Here is a 20,680-nt window from a genome sequence, read left to right on the forward strand (position 1 = left end):
GCCCAAAAGCCCCGTGCCAAGCCAGGAAAAGTCCAGAAAAATGCCTTTCACTGAGATTTTTTTTAAAATAGCCCCTTCAGCCCATGTCCTGTATTAGCCCAGGAGGAGTGCTTTCACCCCTCAGTAAGTATTCCCCTTGCAAGTATTAAACCTCACCCCAGTATTTTTCTTCCTCCCTTCATTGGCTCCCTGTGGGATCCAGGCCAGGATAGATTTTCCTCCTTCATTGCTCTGATCTGTAGAAAAAGATAAAATATTTCAAAAATTGATTGTCCACCCTCTCCACCTCTCACAGCGTCTCTCACCTGTTTTGGGCAGAATTTCTGGCAATCTCTAAACTGCCAGCCCACCAGCCCTGAGTGACTGAGCTGCCAGCCCACCAGGCCTGAGTGGATAAGCTGCCAGTTCACCAGGCCTGAGTGACTGAGCTGCCAGCCCAAGAATCCATTTGGCCCACAATGCCCATACTAACCCTCTGGAAACCAGTCCCTTTGGCCCTAAACACCCATACTAGCACTCCAGAAAGCCCCCCCCCCCCCCCCATTGGCCACCAATATTGGAATTGGTGGAGAGGTGGAATATTGCATTGGGCGACCAGCCCTCCCGTGTGAACATGGGACCCAACGGGTACCACTTAGTCTAGTCTGTAAATAAAGCTGAACGACTTAGACATCTTTTCATTTGCACAATTGATTTTATTGTATTCATTTTAATATATTAATGTTTAAAATCCATGCATTTAAGGAAGAATACTTGGCAGCCCATCTGTGGTCCCTAACCCCAACCCCAACCCTAACTCTAACCGGGTGTCATCCGCAGGACAGCAGACGTTAGCGCATGATGAGACACCCAAATGTTGCCCCTGGATTTTGAACATTCCAAAATCCAGGGGTGACAAGGAGACACCGCGCGTCACCTGCGCATCACCGCTCATCACTACATGCGTCACCAGCGTAACGAACCCACCATGACATGACAACCTCTTTTCACGCTGTCACCGAAAATATCGCCCAAGTGGGACAGGCCCTTCACGCTGCGAAACTTGGGGGCAAGACTGTCGAAGGAGGCGTCAGCGGTAAGCTTTTCCCTGGCCAGGTTCTTGATCACCTCGGGTTTGAGTCCGCAGAGCTCAAAGAAACTGTCTAAGCCCCAGCAGGCTCGGGAGAAGCGGCAGCTGAGGTCGGAGTGTGAGCGCCGCTATCCGCCTTCGCCAACCCGCCGCTTGAGCGCTCCTTGGGGCGACCTGCTGCTGCTTCTCGGGGCGCTGCTGGTGTGGTTACTTGTGCACCCTGTACCCTCTGCTAATTCTACCCCTTCCAACGTTGCTGCTCCCATTGCCGGCCCCAGCTGCTTGTCGCCCTGGCCGCTAGAGCCGGGCAGCAGCCACCAGACCACGCTACCACCACCCTTGAAACTGCGGGCACAGCTGGTGGCTGCCGTTCCCCGCACAAACTCGCACTTCTGCCGGTATGTGACCGGCAAATCGGGCCTGAGCTGCCTCTTGCAGCTGGAACAACGCACGATGTCAGGAGGGAGCCCCAGCTGCCCATTTTGCTGGGGGCTGCCTGAGGCCAGGTAAGTCTTCATGTTGCTGCTGGCCCCGCTGCCGCTGTTGCTGCCTTCTTCAGAGGCAGAGCTGCCCAAACCATTGGGCTCCACTTTGCACCCCCTCGCCGCCTGGCTCTTCACGTACTTGGCCTTGTCGGCAGCCAGTCTCTCCACGGCGCTCTGCTGACCCTGCCCCTCCATTTGATTACAGAGGTAGCCGGGACCTTTGGTCAGGAGCCTGAGAGGCAGAGAGACACTTGCCTCGGGCGGCATGCTTGCAGTGGGCGCGATCTCGCTCAACATCTTACTTTGATTCAGCCAACAAGGCCAAATACGTTTTCACATCCGCGAAGAAGCAAAGACCAGGACTTCCATGAGCAATAGCAGGCTGTCTGCAAATGCCTTAATCCACATTCACTATGACTTTGCCCATAACTTGGACACAAAGTGATGACTAAGTTTGCTCAGTTGCATTCTTGGAAAATGGATTTGGAAAACATGATTTATGGCTAAATGGCAATATATGCAGGCCTGCCACGAGTGTCCGTCACCTTCATAACTATACCAGGACTTCCATGAGCAATAACAGGCTGTCTGCACTCACCTTAATCCACATTCACTGTAACTTTTCCCATGACCTGGACAAACTGGTGACTAGGTTTGACAAGTTACCTTCTTGGAAAATGGAACTAGAAAATATGATTTATGGCTAAATGGCAATATATGCCAGCCTGCCACGAGTGTTGTCGAAGTTTGTGAGAGGAACCCTGAACTGTCTGCTAATCCCCTCACACTTCGGGAGCCCAAACAGGGCACTGCAAAAAGAGGTAGAAGTTGGGCCACCTACATTAGTGTACTGTGGAACGACAGCTGCAGAATGACACAGGCCTTGGACAGCGTTAACGAACTGAGGACTGCCATTAAAGATAAAGTCACACTTTGGGAGACCAAACGGGGCAACACAAGAAGAGGTAGTTGTAGGGCCACCTACATCAGTGTACAGTGTACTGTGGAACGACACATGCTTTAACAGCATTAAAAAACTGAGAACTGCCATGCTAGCTAAAATTGTCTAAGGTGCAATGTTCATGGAACCTGGGATGGCATATAGGCTAAGGCCAACAAATGCCCCTGCATTAGTAGAAGTGGTGGTAAATGGCAATATACATTCAGGAGCACCTGAATAATTTTGCAGCATCATGCCAGCATGCTGAGTGCTGAGTGACAGTGAACTAAGAACTCATTCCAGTCATGCTAGTCAGCATGGCTCAACAATAGTAACACTGGGTGATTGTTTTTGAATTGTACATACCATTCTACTCACCTTTATGTGACATTTACCAGGAGTACCTGAATGATCATTGATTGTTTTGTAAGCTATATGATGAATTGTGAATTTTATGTCATGTTATTATATATTTGTATACGTTATTGAATCAAAATCAAGAATTATAAATTCACATTTCAAAAATGGTTTCACAATTCAGTAGTACCTGTACTGATTTTCAGAATTCCATACTGATATTTGAGAATACATGAGGTTGCATGCAAAATACTGATTTTCAAAAATCCAGTTTCTGAGTATTTCTGAGTAAATCCAGGTTCTATTGCATTTGTGAGAAATACAGATTTCCCCAACAAAATACTGATTTTCAGCCATCAAAATACAGAAATGCTCAGTAAAACATGGCAGCTGCAATTGTCCACAATCACATAGTGTTTGAGAATTCAAAATGTGATTTGTGATCTTGTTTATGAGTCATCATGGAATTAGAAATTGTCATAATAGTTTGATAATAAAATAGGTTATTTTGAAAGCAATCATAGTAATGTAAATGCACCATTTAGTTTGACTTCAATTTTCATGAAGGAAATTGAAGTTGAACTAAATGTTGTATTCACATCACTATTCCACTTTGAAATTGATGTGAAGTTGTTAGGTCAGGAGGACCATTAAAGGTGCACTGCACACACTAACATGGTCTAACAGTAACAGACAATCAAATCAACACACAAAACATTTTCTAAAAAAAGGTTTTCTTTACTGCAAAAGCAGTATTTTATTTGCAGATTTTGCATGCACGGACTTGTAGGGCCGAGATGGCCTGTTTCCGTGCTGTAATTGTTGTATGGTTATTTTATATAACATTTTACAACCGTACAACTTGATCCTTAAAACAAGGACAACTTCAATTCTTGATTTTTTTAAAATGTATACAACAATGACCCCAATCATCCAATTCCACCCACTCATTACTCTTGACTCAACCAAAATAATTTCTGTAATATTTGTCATAAATGTGGTGCAAAAACGCTCCAAAATAAGGCTCAGAATGCACCAGAGAGCATCTAAAACCCCCTGGCCCTGGACCTCGGCCGCTAGGGACTTCGCGCTTGTGATGTGCGCTTCGCCGACAACCCTGGACTGATGGGACACCAGCCTGGTGCAGTGGAGGCCCAGGCTTACAGCCAGTGCGGAGAAGAAGCGCTAACTCCATTGCTCCAGGCCTGTGTCCCGTCAGTCCAGGGCTGTCGGTTAACCTGGCGGGACAGGCAGAGTTGAGCTGGAGTTAGCGCTTCTTCTCCGCGCTGCCTGTAAGCTTGGGTCGCCACTGCTCCGGGCTGGTGTCCCATCAGTCTAGGGTCACCCCGGACATCTCCAGCCGCTGCCAGACGGGGATGGGACTCTCAGGAGGGGACGGGGACGGGGACAGTCCAGTAGCAATTCAACAGCACTTGCAGCACCAGAGACCCAGGTTCGATCCTGACTACGGATAAAATACAGGCCTTTATTCATGCAGGCGCACAGCTGTCGAGAATGTTTATTGCGAGTGACCTTTGACAAATCCCATGATTCCTTGCGTTTTTTGGAATACCGAACTCGCTTATTAAAAGTGCAAAAAAAAGGACAAGCGACGGTTGGCTGACTGGCTGTGCACAGCGACTAAACGGAACGAACAACAAACAAACAAATACAGGCTTATCCCGTGGACAGAGGATTCTAAAACTAAAATGCTCCCCCTCCCCCACGCCGGGTCCCTATTGTTCTTCACAGCAGTCCCCCCATGATGGGTAATCAGAGGAGCAGGGAATGGGATTGGATAAATAGTTAAGAACCCAGGGGGACATTAGGTTGGTGGGGGTGATTTGTGGTGTGTGTATGGGGATGTTGGCTCAGCTGCCATAGGTTAACGGATCAAACTTGAGGAAGGTGGACATCTTGGATTTCCTAAAGGCAGTCCAAGTAGGTTTGAGTCAGGATCAAAATCAGGACACTAAATCAGGATTCATTCCTATGTTAGGACCTAAGATGTCAGATAACTCCAAGACAGAATCTTTTTTACCCAAAGTGGGAATGTCAAAGACTGAAGGGCATTGTTTAGTTAAGTTTAATTTAGAGATACAGCATGGAATTACCCTTCCACCCACTGTCCAGTGCCGACCAGCGATCCTCTAGCCTAGGAACAATTTGTTCCTAGACCACACTAGGAACAATTTACATAAGCTAAGTGACCTACAGATCTTCACTATTTTAAATTGTGGGAGGAAAACAGAGCACCTGGAGAAAACCCATGTGGTCACAGGGAGAATGTTCAAACCCCGTGCAGGGAACTATCACAGTCAGGATCGAACTCGGGTCTCTGGCGCTGTCAGGCAGCAATTCCACCGCTGCGCCACTGTACCACGCTTTATGGAAGTTAGTAAATTTCTTTGTAGTTTCGTCTTTTGTTGTCAATGTATCTAATGCACGTTTGTTACATTAAATTATGTCCGTATCATTTTATTCGTTCACTGTGTGTATCAATATGCAACATGTTTGTGCATTTTAGGTAGTTGTATATGTACCCTGGAATAGATTGATTACTGTTTCCTGGAGCTTTTCTATTTCTTTAGTTGTCAGCAAATGTTTATTTCAGAAATCAACTCGGTAAAACATCCTATTTCCATTGTATTATTTTGTTCGCTTTACCAGTTATCTGATAATGGGGTTTTGACCTGAAACGTTAACGCTGGTGTTCTTTTCACAGATGCTGCCCAGCTTGTTCAGTCGTTTCATTATTGTTAGTTTCTTCGGAGTTGTTTATTTCCTTTACATACACTGTGTTTCAAACTGTGCTTCTGCTGGAGCTCTGTGTTTCTGCTGGAGCTCTGTGCCTACTCTTCTGATCTGATCGGATCTGTATGCATGCAGTGTCTGCATGGGTATGTTTGCTCTGTTTAAGTCTGTGGTGCGTGCGTGCATTGGAGCGCGAACGTCCAGAGACAGAAGAGATTGCAGATGCTGCAACTTTGAGTTCCAACGGTCCAGGCGGCATCTGTGGAGGGAAATGGACAGAATACGTTTCGGACTGGACACTGTTTCAGTGTGAAAGTCTGTGTGAATGAGTCTGTGTGTACCCGCGATGCCGGAATGTTGTAGGGTCATGGAACATTGAGTGGAACTAGGGATCAGTATGAAGAAGGTCCCGACGCGAACCAACACCTGTACATTCTGACTCCAGATGTTGCCTGATTCGCTGGGTTCCTCCAGCACCTTGTGTTTTCATTGAGTGGGAGTAAGCACCTTGTCCCTTTAAAAATCCATATTTGTATATATTATAACTGCATCCACAACTTTTGTAGCCGAGCCTTACTCAATGTTATTGGACAAGCTGCATGTCCCATCTTGCGGACTGAATATCATTGTCGCGTCTGATTACGGGTCGACATCTATTAACGATCAACTTGTCGATTTACAACCAGTGGAGTTCAAAGTCCTTTTTTTTTTGTTGCCGAAGGATCCAACCCCGTACTGCCTGAATTATCCAGTCCCTCTTTTGCGGCTGCCCGTTCCACTGACTTTGCCACTGCATCGAGTAAAGTCAGATTAGCGCTGGCTGCACTCTCGCAGCGTGTCAGTGGGAGAGGCGGATGACCTGAAACCTCTTTCAGTGACTGCACCGAGTCTTGAGCGGGAGAGGAAAAAGTGCCGTCCTCCTGAGCACATCCAGTGGAAAAGAGGGCAGAATGGAGTGAAAACCATCTGAGTGAGCCCACCGGTTAACCCAATGAATCCAAGCTAAACTGGAACAGAAAGGAGCGAACCCTACACGAGTGAGTACACTCAGTCTAAACCAGGGCAGAAAAGAGTGCATGCATTCGAGTGCGCTAAATCTGAACCAGGAGAGCGGTCTAGTCCAGTGAGCGCGCCTGAACTGGGAGGACGTATAGTTTGTCCGACAGCCTCGGTAAAGCAGCAGGTTACGAGACTCGCCGCCGGTGGTGTCCCGAGCGGGCAGCAGTCACTGCGGTTAGATGTGAGGGGTACGTGTGGAAACTACAGGGTCATGGCTGTGTCCCTGCGGGCGGAGTTGCTGCAGTGATAGTGGAACGAGTGTAATCTTGTAATAAATGCTGCGGTGGGGGTAGGGACAGTGTTGGGATTAATTGGCGAGTTTTTTTGGTTTCTTCAGTCTGGCTGGTTATGCGCCGGATATTAGGCTCCGGTGGTGGTCTTGCGTGTCTGCCCTACACTGTATGCAATGCACTTGTCCTGCTGTTTGGGGGGAGGGCATCGTGGAAACTGAGCCGCCCGTTCTCCCGCTTGTTGGGAACTCCAGGAATCCCGTCGGTGGCTGGCAGGAAAGTGGAACACAGTCAGCTGTGGAATTTGCATTCAACCTGAACTGCTGAAGGGAGCTTGTAATCTTATCTTTGAAACTGCTTCAGACTTGTATGAAACGTTGTGTAGTGTTAAATCAACCAGTTTGATTTAAACTGGTGAAGTTAAACAGGATCCTTTCGCCTCCTACACTGTGGCATATAAATCTGAACGGGTTACAAAACCCTATGATAGTGGGTTTCGTATTGGGCTTCATTTACTGGGGCCTGTATCACTGTGACATTCGCGGCTCAATCCTTGACTGGTGACCTCAACCAAGTACCTTTAAGAGGAGGGGGAAATCGACACATTTTCAATCTGATCTCCTTTCGACGGTTCGTCAATGAATATCAGGTTGGAGCGAGAATGGATTTCCTTAAGGATGATTAGTTGACCCTTATATGTTTTAACGACCAGGAGGAACGGCGGTTTAAACAGTGTTTGAAGTATGAAAGTAATGCGATTGTTGATTATGATGACCAAACAAGTATTCGGTATCGGAGGTGCAAAGGGACTTGGGCCAGGATTTACACAAAGTTAATTTGCAAGTCGAATCGGTAGTAAGGGAGGCAAATGCAATGCTGATATTTATTTTGAGAGAATTAGAATACAAAAAACAGGGATGTAATGCAGAGGCTTATTTGGAATATTGTGGGCATTTTGGGCCCCATATCTGAGGGAGGATGTGCTAGCGTTGGAGAGGGTCCAGAGCAGGTTTACGAGAATAATCCCAGGAATGATTGGGTTAACATATGACGAGCGTTTGACGACACTGAGCCTGTACCCGCTCGAGTTTAGGAGGATGAGGGTGTGAAACTTACCGAATAGTGAGAGGCCTGGATCGAGTGAACGTGGAGAGGATGCTTCCACTAGTGAGATGGCCTAGGACCAGAGACCATAGCCTCAGAATAAAAGGACGAACCTTTAGAAAGGAGATGAGGAGGAATTTCTTCAGTCAGAAGGTGGTGAATCTGTGGAATTAATTGCCACAGACGGTGGTGGCCAAGTGATTGGGTACTTTTAAGACACAGATTGATGGATTTTTGATTAGTATGGTTGTCAGGGGTTATGGGGAGAAGGTAGGTGAATGGGGTTGAGAGGAAAAGATAGATCAGCCATGATTGAATGGTGAAGTAGACTTAGAGGCGTAAAGTGATACAGTGTGGAAACAGGCCCTTCAGCCCAACTTGCCCACACTGGCCAACATGTCCCAGTTACACTAGTCCCAACACGACTACATTTAGTCCATATCCCTCCAAACCTGTTCTTTCCATGTATGACTTGATGGGCCAAATATCCGTGTATGATATGATGGGCCATATGGCCTAATTCTGCTTGTATTAGTTAAGAACTTATGAGATATGGATAGGAATGACTTGGAGGTATATGGGCCAAATACAGGAAGATGGGACTAGACAAGTTGGGCTGAAGGGCCTGTTTCCATGTTGTATGACAAAAACTCATCTTATTGAAGCTTCAGGTGGTTCTTGCTAATAAAGAAGATCTGGCTGTAACTCAAATGTTCATTTCCAATTTTAAATCTTGGTAAAATGTAAACTGCCCTGGAAAATGATATTGAATCTGGGACATAAACTTTTGCAGCCCTTATTTTAAAAGATCTCATACAATAAATTTGCTGGATCAATGAAATGTATAACATTGGGAAAGAGAGTGGGCAAGAAGGCTAATGGAATGTTGGGCATGTGGAGCAAAGTTGGGAAATGTTTATGCAACTTCAGCTGGTGAGATTCCCTACAGTTTAAATCATGTTCTGCTTACGCTAGAGGCACTGCACTAGTTCACTAGGTTGGCTCCTGGGATGAAGGGGTTGGTGTAATCATAGGTGTTTAGAGGGGATCCTATTGGTCAGGGTGGAGCAGCGGTAGAGCTGCTGCCTTGCTGCGAATGCAGCAACGGAGACCCGGGTTCGACCCCGACTACGGGTGCTGTATGTACGGAGTATGTATGTTCTCCCCGTGACCTGCATGGGTTTCTCCGAGATCTTCAGTTTCGTCCCATACTCCAAAGACATACAGGTTTGTAGGTTAATGAGCTTGGTAAATGTAAAAATTGTCCCTAGAGTGTGGAGATAGTGTTAGTGTGTAGGGATCGCTGATCGTCGTTGGGCTGAAGGGCCTGTTTCCACGCTGTATCTCTAAATTAAACTAAACAATAAGATTCTGATAGGCTGGATGGCTGAAAGGATATTTTCAATAACTAGCAAGCATTTTTCAGGTATGGGGTCATCCACGTACAATGGAGATGGGGAGAACTTGCTTTTCTCTAGGTCGTGATTCTTTGGAGAGTTGTCAAGGTGAACTCTGAATATATTCAAGGCAGAGTTTGCTGGACATTTGCATGACCAAAGAATCAAGGAGTGGGGGTAGATGAGTGGCTTGAGGGGCCGATTGTGCTACATCTTGTTTTCTTGTGTTATATGTTTGCTTCAGCCCATTTTGTCCCAGTCTGCCAAAAACGAATGGTAATGCTTAATCAGACTCCCAGTTCTTGATCCATAGCCTTGATGGTTTGGGATGAATCAAATGATCACCCTGATAATTGCAGAATTCTTTGCCATTTGTTTTTGTTTTTTTGTCACTTCAGGATTTTCAACCATCAGCCACTCTTCAGTAGCTCCCCCAAGTTATCTCCAGTCATTCTACCAGTTACATTTAATCGATATCCTGCAATAATGAAAAAATGGCAATATATTTCCAAACCGGAACAGTGTGTAAGATAGAAGGGAATCTGCAGGAAGTGGTGCATGTTCGAGGCTGCTGTCAGAGTATCCTTGAAGAGTAAATGCATGTATGTTGTGCATGGTAGACACTGTTGCAGTATTGCATTGAAGTTGGAGAGGATAAATGTTTGGAGTGGTGGGTGGGATGCCAATACTGTGGGCTGTTTTGTCCTGGATAGTGTCAAACCATCTGACATTTGTTGGAGCTGCACTCATTCAGGCAGCTAGTGAGAACATTCCTGCCTTGAGGATTGCTAGAAAGGTTTTGTAATGTTAGTTGGTGTGTTATCCACCATAGCGTACCCAGCCTCTTATCTATTGTTGAATCGTGGTGTATATGGGGCTGTTCTGGTTGAGTTTCTGATCAATGGTGACATTCTGAATGTTGATGGTAAGACACTCTGATTGTGGTGATATATGTATCTGTTGCTGCCATTGATCACAGTATCTCCAGGAAGCCTGGTTTTCAGTTGCCATTTCTCTGCTGCCACTGTCTCAATTAACATGATAGTAGAACCCCTCAGAATAATGCTCCTTAGTAACCCCACCACCCGCCCCCTTACTCCTCACACCTCCCCCCAATTATATATTTACCACAAATATCCCCCTTTTTATTACAAATTCTGTCAGAAATCTGCCTTTAAAAATTACTTTAGTCCATTTTGATCTTTATTCTGTGTCTTGGGGAACCACACACACGGTGGGAGTGTAGCAGGGAGCCGCGCGGGGCCCAATCCACCCGGCAAACAACTGCACCGCCGCCGACCAGAATGACGACTGATGACCGGAATATGCCTGAACAGGTCCGACTCGCCCCACAAGCCTCCCAGGGGACTGCGGTGAAGGTGGGTGGCGAGGCCTGTCGGGCAGAAAGAGCCTCAGCGGTGGTGGCGATGGGAGCCTCAGCAGCAGGAGATTCAGCGGCGACGGCGGGAGACTCGGCGGTGGCAGCGGGGCCTCGGTGGCAACGTCGGCCTTACCGGCAACAAGAACCTCGGCAGCAACTGGACCCTCGGTGGTGGTGGGGCCTCGCGGTTGATGAGGGTGAGGGGGGGAGGGGAAGACAATGGGAGGACCACCGTGAAGAACGTGGGAGAACAAAGGGGGATCAGGTTGGGTGGGGGGGGGGGTGGAGGTCACTCTCATTTTAGAATTCTCTGACCAGGGGATAAATCTGTGTTTGTTTGCTTATTCATTTGTTCCAGTGAAGGTGTTGCACACGGCAACCAGACAACAGTCTCTTGTCTTTTTCTGTTTGTTTTCTTGAGTGTAGTGACTATCGGCAGACCAATTACCCTCCGAGAATAAATAAAGTTTTATCGTATCATAATAATGGAGGTTGTCCGTTATTTTTAATGCAGGACCTGGTCTCCTCCACATGGACTGTACGATGGCCACTCTTGGACAGGTGCATCTGCCAGTGGTCTTTTGAAGGCAAGGTCAAATGGACAATTCATATGTTGGTTTGTTCATTTTTTTCTGGGGGTGCCAGTCAACTATGCCTTTCAGCACTTGGCCGTGTTGGTCAGTGGTTAAACCTCTTTTGGTGATGAATATCATGGGCACTGGAACCTAGGGGGCTGCAGCCCCCCCCCCCCCCCCCCTTATTTGGCTAGACATGTTTCAATGTCTCCAGCTTTGGACGAGGCACTGCTGTGGTCTGAGAAACCTGGTCGTGGGTGTTGGAGAGCCGGGGCGGAAGGAGGGATGGAAGCAGAAGCAGCGGCGGGGGCAGATGCGGATGGGGAGCTGGGGCTGGCGAGTGTTTGCGGGGCTGACGAGCCGCTCGCTGCAGCTCCAGCCATGGAGCAGCCAAGGTGCAAGAGTCCCGGGCCGTCGGAGGTGGCCAGGCCTCGGGTCGAAGGCGAGGAGGAAGCGTTGCACCACAGCCGTGAGAGTCTCTGTGCCAAATTCGCTCTGGTGTCTGGCATGGACTAGGCTTGGTGCATCGTGGAGGACAACCAGTGGCTGCTGGAAGTAGGTACCAAGCACTGGGTAGAAGCAGTGGAAGTTAGTGGCCTTCAAATGGGAGTGGTTGGAGAAAGCATCCTGCTTGCCTGCTAGATTTTCACTCTTGCTGTAACTACTTGAAAAATGTTCCCGACGTTGGGGGAGTCCAGAACCAGGGGTCACAGTTTAAGAATAAGGGGTAGGCCATTAAGGACTGAGATCAGGACAACTTTTCTTCACCCAGAGAGTTATGAATCTGTGGAATTCTCTGCCACAGAAGGCAGTGGAGGCCAATTCACTGGATGTTTTCAAGAGAAAGTAACATTTTGCTCTTGGGGCTAGTGAAATCAAGGGATATGGGGGAAAAAACAGGAAAGGGGTACTGATTTTAGATGATCAACCATGATCATATTGAATGGCGGTGCTGGTTCGAAGGGCTGAATGATCTATTCCTGCACCTATTTTCTTTGTTTCTATTTAACTTGCTCCTGCATGAGTATATGGCAATAAATCTTGACCACTTGAATTTGAAGCATTCATGCATAGTGGAGGTATAATGTAGTCGTGGAGTAATACAGTGTGAAAACAGACCCTTCGGCCCAACTTGCCCACACCCACCAACATGTCCCAGCTACACTACCAGCTTTTGGTCCATATCCCTCCAAATCTGTCCTATCCATGTATCAGTTTAAATGTTGGGATAGTCCCTGCCTCAACAGCCTCCTCTGGCCGCTTGTTCCATACACCCACCACCGGTGGGTGGCTCGACTCACGTCGCAGTGGCCTCTGCAGTCCGTCTGTCTTTTTGTTATTTTTTGTCCTGTTTTAATGTAGTTTTTATTTTTTTGATGGGGTATGTGTGTGTGTGTGGGGGGGGAAACTTTAAATTTTTTTCCCCTGCACGGAGAACCCGACCTTTCCCTGTCGGGTCTCCGTTGTCGTTGGGGCTGCACCGTGGAGCGGCCTCCAGCAGGAACGACCTGGGGCTCCAGTCACGGAGCTGCGGAGCTACTTGCCATCATGGAGCTGGCCGAGTCCGGAGCGGTGGTGGCGCGCTGCTGCGACCCGACCCTCGGAGATTCGGAGGCTTACCGCAGGTCTGGTGGACAGTGATATCGGGAGCCCGCGGGTCCCTGCTGGGAGACCGCTTTTCAGGGCTTCCGCAATGGCAACTTCTCCCGCCTGAGTAGCGGGGTCGAGGAGTACCTGGAGCGGGGCCTTACATCATCGCCCGGCGTGGCTTCAACGGCTGCGGGACTTTGCTAGCGCCCGCCGGGACTCCAACAACAAGACCCGGAGCGCGGCCTTGCATCACCCGGCGCAGCGTTAATGGCCGTGGGACAATTGTTATCGCCCGCCGGGGGCTCTGACTTTGACTCTGACATCGGGGGGGAGAGGGAAGTGCAGGGGAAGTACGTTTTTTTTGCCTTCCATCACAGCGAGGTGGAGATGCGCTGTGATGGATGTCTGTGTAAATTGTGTTGTGTCTTGGTTCTTTTTTTTCTTGTATGTATGACTGCAGAAACAACATTTCACTTGAGCCTCTCTGAGGTTCAAGTGACAAATAAATTGTATTGTATTGTACCTTTTGTGTTGAAAAAGTTGCCTCTCAGATTCCTATGAAATCTTTTCCCCTTCACCTTAAATCTGTCCTCTGGTCCTCAATTCACCTACTCTGGGCAAGAGACAGTGTATTGAAACGTATATTTCTAATGCATTTTAGATTTCTCGAAAGTCTTTTAAAAAGGTAACGTATCCACAAACATATACCCCCTTTATTAATGTGATGGTTTGATGATTCTAAATTCAAATCAAAATGAAATATACATCAAAAGGAGAATGCATACTTTAAAAATACTCTTTTTTCCCTGCGCAAAACATAATTTGTATGACTTTGCAAAAACAGGAAATGTTATGATTATTTCTTGTCCCTTTTTTCAACTAGAAAAAAAAGCACTTGAAATTATAACACATTTAAAAGTTTTTGTCAAATTTTCTGTACCATGGAAGGCACTGGCGTCGAACCTGGTGGGGGAGGGGGGGGGATGATATGGGGGATATAATCTCTTTTCCACCCTCCCACATTTTGAGGTGGGGATGGGCTGTATTATTATTCCCCAGTTTTTGGAGGTCGAGCAATAACAAAAAAATAATCACCTGCTCCTATCTCTCATGTAGGCCCTTCATTATCTTAAAAATATTTAAAACAAAAAACATTGAAAAATACTCTACAATGCACTAAAACATGATTTTAATACATAAAATTTCAACACCCTCCCCTGGCGAGGGAGTGGAGTGACCGAGCCGGGTACCGCCAAGGTGATCAGTGATTGCTCAGCCCTCCCCCACCTTCAAAAATGCTCCATGGCCCCTGAATATTGAAGACCCACGTTAGGAGCCCTTGAAATTTTCAGTACTGCATCTAAGTTTGCTCAAATGGGAGAGTATGACTCCTCAGCTAAAGGAGAATGATTGGTGATAATCAGTAGCTTAGGTTCATGAGAATCTGACATAAGACTTTATGAAGTCTGGCATGAACGTTGAGGTCTCAAGGCTACTGCATACCACTGTACTGCTCCTTGCTTCTCCTAGTTGGGCAGGATATATCCAGGAACTCAGGCATGTTATTAGTAAGATTATGTGAATATAACTATGACGCTGTTTTCAGGATTTGAGGACCTGAATTGCAGGGAAAGATTGGGCAGGCTGGGACTGTTCCTTGGAGCACAGAAGGCTAATGGGTGATCTTATGTGTATAAAATCACATGGAGAATGGATATGGTGAATGCACAGTTTTTCCCCATCATAGGTCAATAAAGAATTAGAGGATATAGGTTTAAGGTAAGAGGGGAAAGATTTAATAGGAACCTGAGGGTCAACTTTTACGCACAGATGAAAGTGGGAATATGGAATAATCCAGAGGCAGGTAGTTGAGGCAGGTACCATAACAACATTTAAAAGACATTTGGATAGGAAAGGTTTAGAGGGATATGTACTAAGCATGGGCATAGATGGGGCATCTTGCTCGGCATGGACCAGTCGTACTGAACAGCCCATTTCTGTTCAATGACACTATGTCAGGTTGTTATTTGATTAGTCTGTACTGCAGTTTTCCAATTTAGACTAAAGTCCCCAGTTATTTGTGAGTGCAGTGAGTCACAGTGGTGAGCCTGACAGCACCAGAGATCCGGGTTCGATACTGACTATGGGTGCTGTCCGTATGGAGTTTGTACTTTCTCCATATGACCGTGTGGGTTTTTTCAGGCTGCTCCAGTTACCTCCCACGTGCAGGTTTGTAGATTAATTGGCTTTGGTAAATTGTTCCTAGTGTGTAGGATAGAACTGGGGTATGTGCGATAGCAGCTCAGTGTGGTCTCGGTGGGCCTATGGGCCTATTTTGCTGTATCTCTAAACTAAACTAAACGAGTTTGCATGGTTAACTGATTGTACTTCCGGTGGCGCTGGTGCCAGCAGCCTCCACCTACAGCCCGGTGTTTTTTTGTTTATTTAGTTATGTTAAAGTGTGGGGTTTTTTTGTGTTTTTTGGTGTTTTTATGTGGGGGAAGAGGGCACGGTGCGGGGGATACCGTCCTTCAGCCGCTTCCTGGTGAGGACGCGACTATTATTCGAGTCGCGTCCTCGCTCCCCCCCCCTCCCCCCACAGCGGCCTACCTACCTGGATTGGCGCGGCCTTTCCTGCCGGGATCGACCGGAGCTCCAGCATCGGCGGGACAGCACTGGAACATCGCAGGGCTGGCGATGCCTTACCGGGGGTCGCCGTCTGGAGCCCGGAGTGCTGGACCTGCTGCACCAACATCATGGAGCTGCGGTTTGCGGAGCTCCCAACGCGGGCGGCGCTGATGGATAGCGCGGGGTCCTGTGACTCTGCTGGCTCGGCCTGTGGACTCAGGAGCTGCAGACTCCGGCAGCGGGAGGCGGCTGATCAGGAGGTCCGGGCCGCTGAGGAGGAGGATGCTCACCGTCGGGGTTCGGCGTCGGCGTTCCACCAGCCCGGCGTGAGGGCCTGAACATCGGGCCACCCGGGGCGGCGACTGCGGGTGCTCGGAAGGCCCCGACCACGGATGAACATGGAGGGGAGGCTGGCTGGACTATGGTGCCTTCCTCACCTTGGTGCCATTTATGTTATGTTGTGTCGTGGACTTTCTGTGTTTGTGCTTTTTTAAAATTTTTAAATTTTTAATTCAATTTCAATTTTATTTTTAATATGTTGTATTATTTATTTATTATTTATTTTTATTATTTTTTTGTGATTTTTTTATGATACTGCCTGTAAGGGAAATTCATTTCGTTGTCTCAAATTGAGACAATGACAATAAATTTGAATACAATACAATACAACACAATACAACTGGACTGACAATAACTTTGTGTGCCAGGTGATCTGACCAATTTTAACATTCATTTGTTTTTAACATAACAATGATGGTGCATTCAAATGCAACCTTGCCCACTTCAGATGGCGGATAAGATTGAGCCACAGTATTGTGGGTCTGGAATCACATTTCAAACAAATTCTACCTTGAAGATCATTAGTGAAACAGATTGTGCTCTTTTTAAAAAAAAACAGCTAGTTTCAAGGCGACTATCAATGAAGATTTTTTCAAATTCTTGATGGGAGTGAAAAATATTCTAATAGCAGGAAAGTTGCATATCTTTCTAACTCTCAAATTTTAAGAATTATTTAACCTTTGCAAGATTCTTGAATTATAAGGTTTATCTTGGACCAATTGCTTCATAAATGCCTGATGCCACTTGAAGGTTAACGTCTTAGAAAGAAAATCTAATTTGTTGGACCTCGCATTTACTTTGTGAAATTACTGACTGGTATTTTCCCAGTCTGGCAGTATCACTGGTTTGTCTCAGACTTGTACTGTCTGCACAGTGATGGTATCCTGTAGGTTTGAGACACTGGCATCAGTCTCTATGATAGTAATCTTGGTAGTTTACAATAAAACATAGGTTGGTAGATAGATGATATTGGTTTCATCTGGTATGTAGATGTGTTTGACCTCTGCTAGGTAAACATTTCATGAGTTTATACAGTTTTAAAAATCATCAGGCATTGAGTAATTTAGCAAGTCATGGTGAACAGTGAGTTATTTTATTTACTTTTAAATCCCTAAATGGTCTTGCCCCGTCCTACCTATCTGAGCTTCTTCACCCTTATACACCCTCCCGCTCTCTCAGGTCAGATGATTGAGCCAAAAACTAAGCGGAAGCTCAGAGGGGACCGTGCCTTTGCTGTGTCGGCTCCGAGATTGTGGAATGAATTGCCTCTGCACGTTAGACAGGCCCCTTCTCTAGCTGTTTTTAAGTCACTCCTGAAGACATATCTATTCTCCGTGGCCTTTGTAGACCAGTAAGGTGTCGAATTATTTATTTACTTTATTTACTTGGTTTTGCTGCGTGGTTCGTACTCGTGTTTTATGTCTTTTAATCTATTGTTTGGATTTTCGTATGTAATTTATGCGCCTCGTGTTAGCTGTATGTTCTGTTGTTCTGCCTGTTTTATGGTGTCTTGCTAATTTTCTTTTTCTGTACTGCACTTTGGTCAGCTTTGGTTGTTTTTTAAGGTGCTTAACAAATAAAGTTATTATTATTATTGAACTACTGTTAGTTCACTAAAACAAGTCTGAGTTTGTATTGATTAGTCCCTGTTCTATCATTGTGTGTTTGTGTTAAGTTATTTCCAAATTCATTGCATTCTTTTGGAGCAACCTCTACTATTGTAAACAAAAGAAAATTAACAAAGCAGTCCTTTATCTAAATATTCCAGTTGATTGCATCCTTATGATTCATTGATGTTGTCCAATGCCATAAGGTTGTTTGATCAATTAAGATTCCATGTTGGTTATCTGCGCAATTGTTTTTTTTTGTGGTGATTACCTCAGAGGATCAATAGGTACACTGTTATCTACTAGACACTGTTTATAATAATAATAAATGTATTTGTATAGCACATTTAAAAACAACTCACATTGACCAAAGTGCTTTACATCAGTGCAGGTACGAATTTGATACATACAACGGTAGACAGACCTAACAATACGTACATAAAATGTTTACAGCTCCCCCTCAGAGGGTACCTTACGGGTACCCATCAGAAGTCGTGCTGTGGCGTTTTGGACCAAATGCAGGCGGGACAGGGATGATTGGCTGATGCCAGTGTACAGGGAGTTGCAGTAGTCAAGGCGGGAGAAGATTAATGCGTGGATGATTTTTTTTCAAGGTCGTCGAATTCGAGGAATGATTTGATTTTAGCTATGGTACAAAGCTGGAAGAAGCTAGATTTTACCACAGAGTTGACTTGTTTGTCAAACTTTAATGCGGAGTCAAACATCACGGCAAGGTTTTTGACGTGCGGTTTGACTAAGGAGGTCAGACTTCCAAGGCTGCCTGCTATCGTTTCGATGGAGTCGGAGGGGCCGAGTAGGATGACCTCAGACTTGCTCTCGTTAAGTTGGAGGAAGTTCTGAGCCACCCAACATTTTAAGTCATCGAGGCAGTGCATGAGGCTGTTTAAATTAGACCGGTTGTTGGGTTTCAGGGGGAGATAGAGCTGTGTATCATCTGCATAACAGTGAAAGAAATGCCATGCCTTTGAATGACTTGGCCGAGGGGGAGCATGTAGAAAGAGAAGAGAATGGGGCCTAGGATGGAGTCTGTGGAACCCCGCAGCAAAGGCTAGCTGGGGAAGATAAATAATTGCCTATGTTAGTAGAGAAACTCCTATTTTTTTAGGTAGGAAATGAACCAGCTCAGGGCAGTGCCATCAACACCAACCCCGTACCGGAGACAGTCAATTAGGATGGTGTGGTCCACTGTATCAAACGCTGCGCTGAGGTCGAGAAGGAGCAGGATTGTACAGTCGCCGGAGTCGATGACGAGAAGGAGGTCGTTGTGTACCTTCAACAAAGCAGACTCTGTACTGTGGTGAGCCCTGAAACCTGATTGGAAACTTTCCAGGACGGAATTTTGGTGTAGATAAGACATTAGTTGGTCTAGAATTACCTTTTCAAGGACTTTTGAGAGGAAAGTTAGTTACTAGACAAGGTGGGGTCTAGGTTAGGTTTTTTCAGGTAGGGCTGGACCATCGCGTACTTGAAACAGGTTGGAACAGCGCCAGTGGCCAGAGAACTGTTGATGATAGAGAGGATACTGGGACCGACTATTGCAAAGACATCCTTCAGAAGGGCAGTGGGGACAACGTTGAGGGGGCAGGTTGCAGGTTTCATAGTGGAGGCAAGCTTTACAAGGGAGGATAGAGTAACGGGTTGGAAGCAATCTAATTTAGAAGAACAGACCAGACAGCTAGGTCACAGGAGGGAGGGGAAATATTTGTTCTAATGTTCTCAACTTTACTGGTGAAAAAAGTAGAGCATTCTTCGCACTTGGCAGGGGACCCAGTTAAGCTGGTACTGGGGGCGGGACATATGACAGAGGTAATAGTACTAAATAGGACCTTGGGATTTTGAGCGTTTTTGGAAATAAGGTCGGAAAAGTATTGTGTTCTCTGCTTCCTGGTATTTGAGAAGATTGTTTCTCAGAAGTTCGAAGGAAATTTGAAGTTTATCAGATTTATACTTCCGTTCTGATTTTCTGCACTCTCTTCTTAGGGCTCTGGTGGTGTCATTGAGCCAAGGCCAACCTTAAGGCTTAGGCTTTTTCATTTTAAGAGGAGCAACAGAATCCAGGATGGAAGAGCAAGTGGTATTGAATAAAAAAATGTGGTTGTCAGTGCTGAGATGGGGGGGAGAAGCCTCGATGGTGCAGATGTCGGGAGCAGCTATGAGAGCCTCTGAGAACTTACTGGCAATCAATGAGTTTATGTAGCGGGAATAGCGAACAGGGAGATGAGATTTTCAGGGAGAGAAAGGCAGGGATGCATCAAATATAATTGCACTATGATCTGACAGACAAGCATCAATAATTTCTATCTTACAAATTGGGAGACCGGATGATAGCACCAGGTCCACTGTATGGCCAAGCTTGTGAGTGGGTCTAGTGGTAAGTAGAGTCAGATTGAAGGACACAACCAGGATCATAAATTCACTCACCAGAGGCTTAGTTGGACAGTAGACATGAATGTTAAAATCACCAAGAATCAAGACTCGGTCAAATTTGGGTAAAAGGCTAGAGATAAGATCAGCAAATTGTGTGATAAAGTCCTTATACATTTTTGGTGGGCGATACACAAGAACAATTAAGAGGGGATAGACTAGACCAACTATAATTAGTTGCACTTCAAAACTGGAGAAGTGATCAACGTTCAGGAGGCAGCAGCTGGAATGTTTCTTAAACACAGTGGCTCGGCCCCCACCGCGTCCGGAAAGCCTGGACGAGCTGAAAAAGTTACAGTTAGGACAGAGTTCCACGAGTGGAGCAAGCTCACCAGGATTAAGCCAGGTTTCTGAGACCAGTAAAAAGTCCAACCCACGTGCGGTGAAGAAGTCGTTGAGGATGAAGGTTTTCTTCAATAAGTACCTTGCGTTGATCATGGCCACTTTAGCAGGGACAGCAGGTGAGTTGTGGTCCGTTAGCGGCTCCCATGCCAGCGGGCGGAGGTTCAGGGAGACCAGGCGGCTGCGTTTCACAGATGGCCTGGCTGGTAACTGTAAGGCTGGGCCCGCACACCTACCGGGAGTTGAGTGAGGAGCGATCAGTGGAGGAAGTTTTGTCTAGAGGCTCGGACGAAGAAGTCGACTACAGGCTCTGATCTTCAGGAGAGCCTGGTGTTCGTAGGCTAAGACTGCCTGCGGATCATGCGGACGTCCAGACAA

At 46.4% G+C, this 20,680-nt stretch overlaps 2 protein-coding genes across 10 annotated transcripts in view; one reads left to right on the top strand and one right to left on the bottom strand.

Annotated features, from left to right (window-relative positions):
- Positions 1–1,197: 1,197 nt before the first annotated feature.
- Positions 1,198–1,851, bottom strand: LOC129701373 (uncharacterized). The gene has a single exon (XM_055642510.1). The coding sequence runs from the start codon at positions 1,849–1,851 to the stop codon at positions 1,198–1,200; it is 654 nt and encodes a 217-aa protein (XP_055498485.1).
- Positions 1,852–5,806: 3,955 nt separating this feature from the next.
- Positions 5,807–20,680, top strand: part of n4bp3 (NEDD4 binding protein 3) — a 100,038-nt gene continuing 85,164 nt past the window's right edge. For 4 of the 9 annotated variants that reach the window (XM_055642885.1, XM_055642884.1, XM_055642883.1 and 1 more), the window contains exon 1: positions 5,808–6,642. The gene's annotated coding sequence lies outside the window, so the exon portion shown is untranslated. The other 5 variants (XM_055642890.1, XM_055642891.1, XM_055642889.1 and 2 more) reach the window with 4 other exon arrangements.

This window comes from Leucoraja erinacea, chromosome 11 (assembly GCF_028641065.1).
Source record: "Leucoraja erinacea ecotype New England chromosome 11, Leri_hhj_1, whole genome shotgun sequence".
NCBI classification, from domain to species: domain Eukaryota; kingdom Metazoa; phylum Chordata; class Chondrichthyes; order Rajiformes; family Rajidae; genus Leucoraja; species Leucoraja erinaceus.